Source organism: Dipodomys ordii, unplaced genomic scaffold (assembly GCF_000151885.1).
Source record: "Dipodomys ordii isolate 6190 unplaced genomic scaffold, Dord_2.0 Scaffold3, whole genome shotgun sequence".
In the NCBI taxonomy this organism is placed as follows: Eukaryota; Metazoa; Chordata; class Mammalia; order Rodentia; family Heteromyidae; genus Dipodomys; species Dipodomys ordii.
Window position 1 is genome coordinate 34,587,743 of NW_012267219.1, and position 2,514 is coordinate 34,590,256.

Consider the following 2,514-nt stretch of genomic DNA (forward strand, 5'->3'; position numbering starts at 1 on the left):
GGGGCTGGGTGTCCCATTGAAAAGGCGGCCGCACTCGGGGCCGGCCCAGCACTCGCTCGCTCTCTGGTGGCCGGGGAACGTGGAAGGCACCGCGACGCCGCCGCCGACGACCCGGGAGCCGGCCGGCCGACGATCGATCGCTCGGGGAGGGCGAGAAGGGGGGAACCGAGAGAGCGAAGGCAATCCTCGGACAGCCAGGGAGGGCGGCTTCGCCCACACCGCCGCCGCCGCGAGGCTGCACGGCACCTCAGCCCAGCCCAGCAGCGCACCCCGCCGACAGCCAGCCTTCGACGGAGCCCACACGCCAGCGTCTGCGGAGCGGCTGCTTTTCGCTTTCTTCCCCTCCTCTTCGGCTGTTCTTTGAAAAGAACAAGAAGGGCGCCCGCAGCAGCCTCACACGCGAGCGCCACGCGAGGCTCCCCGAAGCCAACCCGCGAAGGGAGGAGGGGAGAGAGGAGGAGGAGGCACCCAGGGAGGAGGAGGAAGGGGGGAAAAAGCTAGATACATACCTACCCTTGGCCACCCTCTTGGCTCCCCAAGCTAAGAAGTGTTGGGGGGGATTGAGCTTTTATTTACATTTTTAATCTTTAACTTCTTTGGGGAGGGGGGAAAGAGGGGGGGAATTCCTCTTCATTTCCTCTCCCGTTTGTTTGTTGTTTACTTGTCCAAATTCTGTCTGGTGGTGTCTGTCCCCCCCCCCAACCTCCTCTCCATCGCGCGCGCGTGCGCGTGCGCGCGTGCCGTCCGTCCTGACACCTCGCCTCCTTCCTTGCACCCCGCTCCGGATCCCCCACCTACCCACCCTCTCCTCCCTCCTCCCACCCTCCCCACCCCCAGATCCTTGGCCACCGCGGGGTGCAGGGAACACTCTCTGCCAAGATGGAGAGTAGTCACGCCGCCCAGCAGCCCCAGCCGCAGCCCCAGCCGCCCTTCCTGCCCCCCGCAGCCTGTTTTTTTGCCGCCGCCGCGGCGCAGCAGCAGCAGCAGCAGCAGCAGCAGGCGGCTCAGCTGAGCCCGGCAGCGGCGGCGGCCGACGGCCAGCCCTCAGGGGGCGGTCACAAGTCAGCGGCGCCCAAGCAAGTCAAGCGCCAGCGCTCGTCGTCGCCCGAACTGATGCGCTGCAAACGCCGCCTCAACTTCAGTGGGTTCGGCTACAGCCTGCCGCAGCAGCAGCCGGCCGCCGTGGCGCGCCGCAACGAGCGGGAGCGCAACCGGGTCAAGCTGGTGAACCTGGGCTTCGCCACCCTCCGCGAGCACGTCCCCAACGGCGCGGCCAACAAGAAGATGAGCAAGGTGGAGACGCTGCGCTCGGCCGTCGAGTACATCCGCGCGCTGCAGCAGCTGCTGGACGAGCACGACGCGGTGAGCGCCGCCTTCCAGGCCGGGGTTCTGTCGCCCACCATCTCCCCCAACTACTCCAACGACATGAACTCCATGGCCGGCTCCCCGGTGTCATCCTATTCCTCCGACGAGGGCTCCTACGACCCGCTCAGCCCCGAGGAGCAGGAGCTGCTGGACTTCACCAACTGGTTCTGATGGAAGCGGCCCGTGGTCTGGCCCCGGTGCCCCCGGAGACTTTGGAAGCAGGTAGGTCGCGGGGAATGGGTCATCTTTCTTGTCCCCCTTCCCCCACCTGCCCACCCTGACCCCCTTGGAGCGTCTGTGGGAGGTGGGGGGACGGGGAGGGGGCGGGGAGGTGGAGGCTGTCTCCATGGAGATTGACTTTTTTTTTTTTAATTTCAAGAATTTGGGAAGCCTGGCTATTTAAAAGCCTAGCTCGTTTCTGTAGTGATCGCTTGAATGTAGCTTTTTACCCAGGTCTCCGAAAGTGTGCAGGGGGCGTGGTGAGACGCAGAGGGACGCAGAGGCTCGACAGACTGACTGGCCACAGAAACTCCCATCGTATTCCCACTAACTACAACCTGTCCCGTTCTTCTGTTTATTTTATAGGGTGACCACACAACAACCTGCATCTTCAGTATTTCTCTTCAGTGACTTTGGGGGGGGAGGGGAGGAGGAGGAGGAGGAGGAGGAAGAAGAAGAAGAAGAAGAAGAAGAAGAAGAAGAAGAAGAAGAAGAAGAAGAAGAAGAAGAAGAAGAAGAAGTCAGCCAGACCCAAGGTCCACCGAGCGACCTATGCCTGAGAGAAAAAGCTTCAAAACACTGAGATGCTGTCAGAACAGTTTCTTTGCACTCCAATCACTGTCGGAGATAGGAAGAGACACACAAACCCAAATCTAAGCACTGCTTTGCAGTAGGCTGGGGGGGGGGGGGGGGAAGGGATGGGAAGGGTAAACAAAGGGGGGGGGGGGGGGGAGGAGGTTGGGGCAAGGAGCAGGATGAATAGCAACTCCCATCCACCTCCCACAGTCTGAACTGAATGCACTTGTTAGGTGCCTTTGCCTCCCTGCCCTCTCTTAAAGCAGTTCTTAGTCCTCTAGAAATGGGTTGGTGTCTTAGTAACCCCCCCCCCCAGTCCAAGAAGCAGTGGACACCTGCAGCGAAACTATGCTA

General features: G+C 61.7%; 1 protein-coding gene across 1 annotated transcript; it reads left to right on the forward strand.

Annotated features, from left to right (window-relative positions):
* Positions 1-879: 879 nt before the first annotated feature.
* Positions 880-1,586, forward strand: Ascl1 (achaete-scute family bHLH transcription factor 1). Its single transcript, XM_013020747.1, has one exon. It carries the CDS (start codon positions 880-882, stop codon positions 1,534-1,536), a length of 657 nt encoding a protein of 218 aa, XP_012876201.1. The 3' UTR covers positions 1,537-1,586.
* Positions 1,587-2,514: the final 928 nt, after the last annotated feature.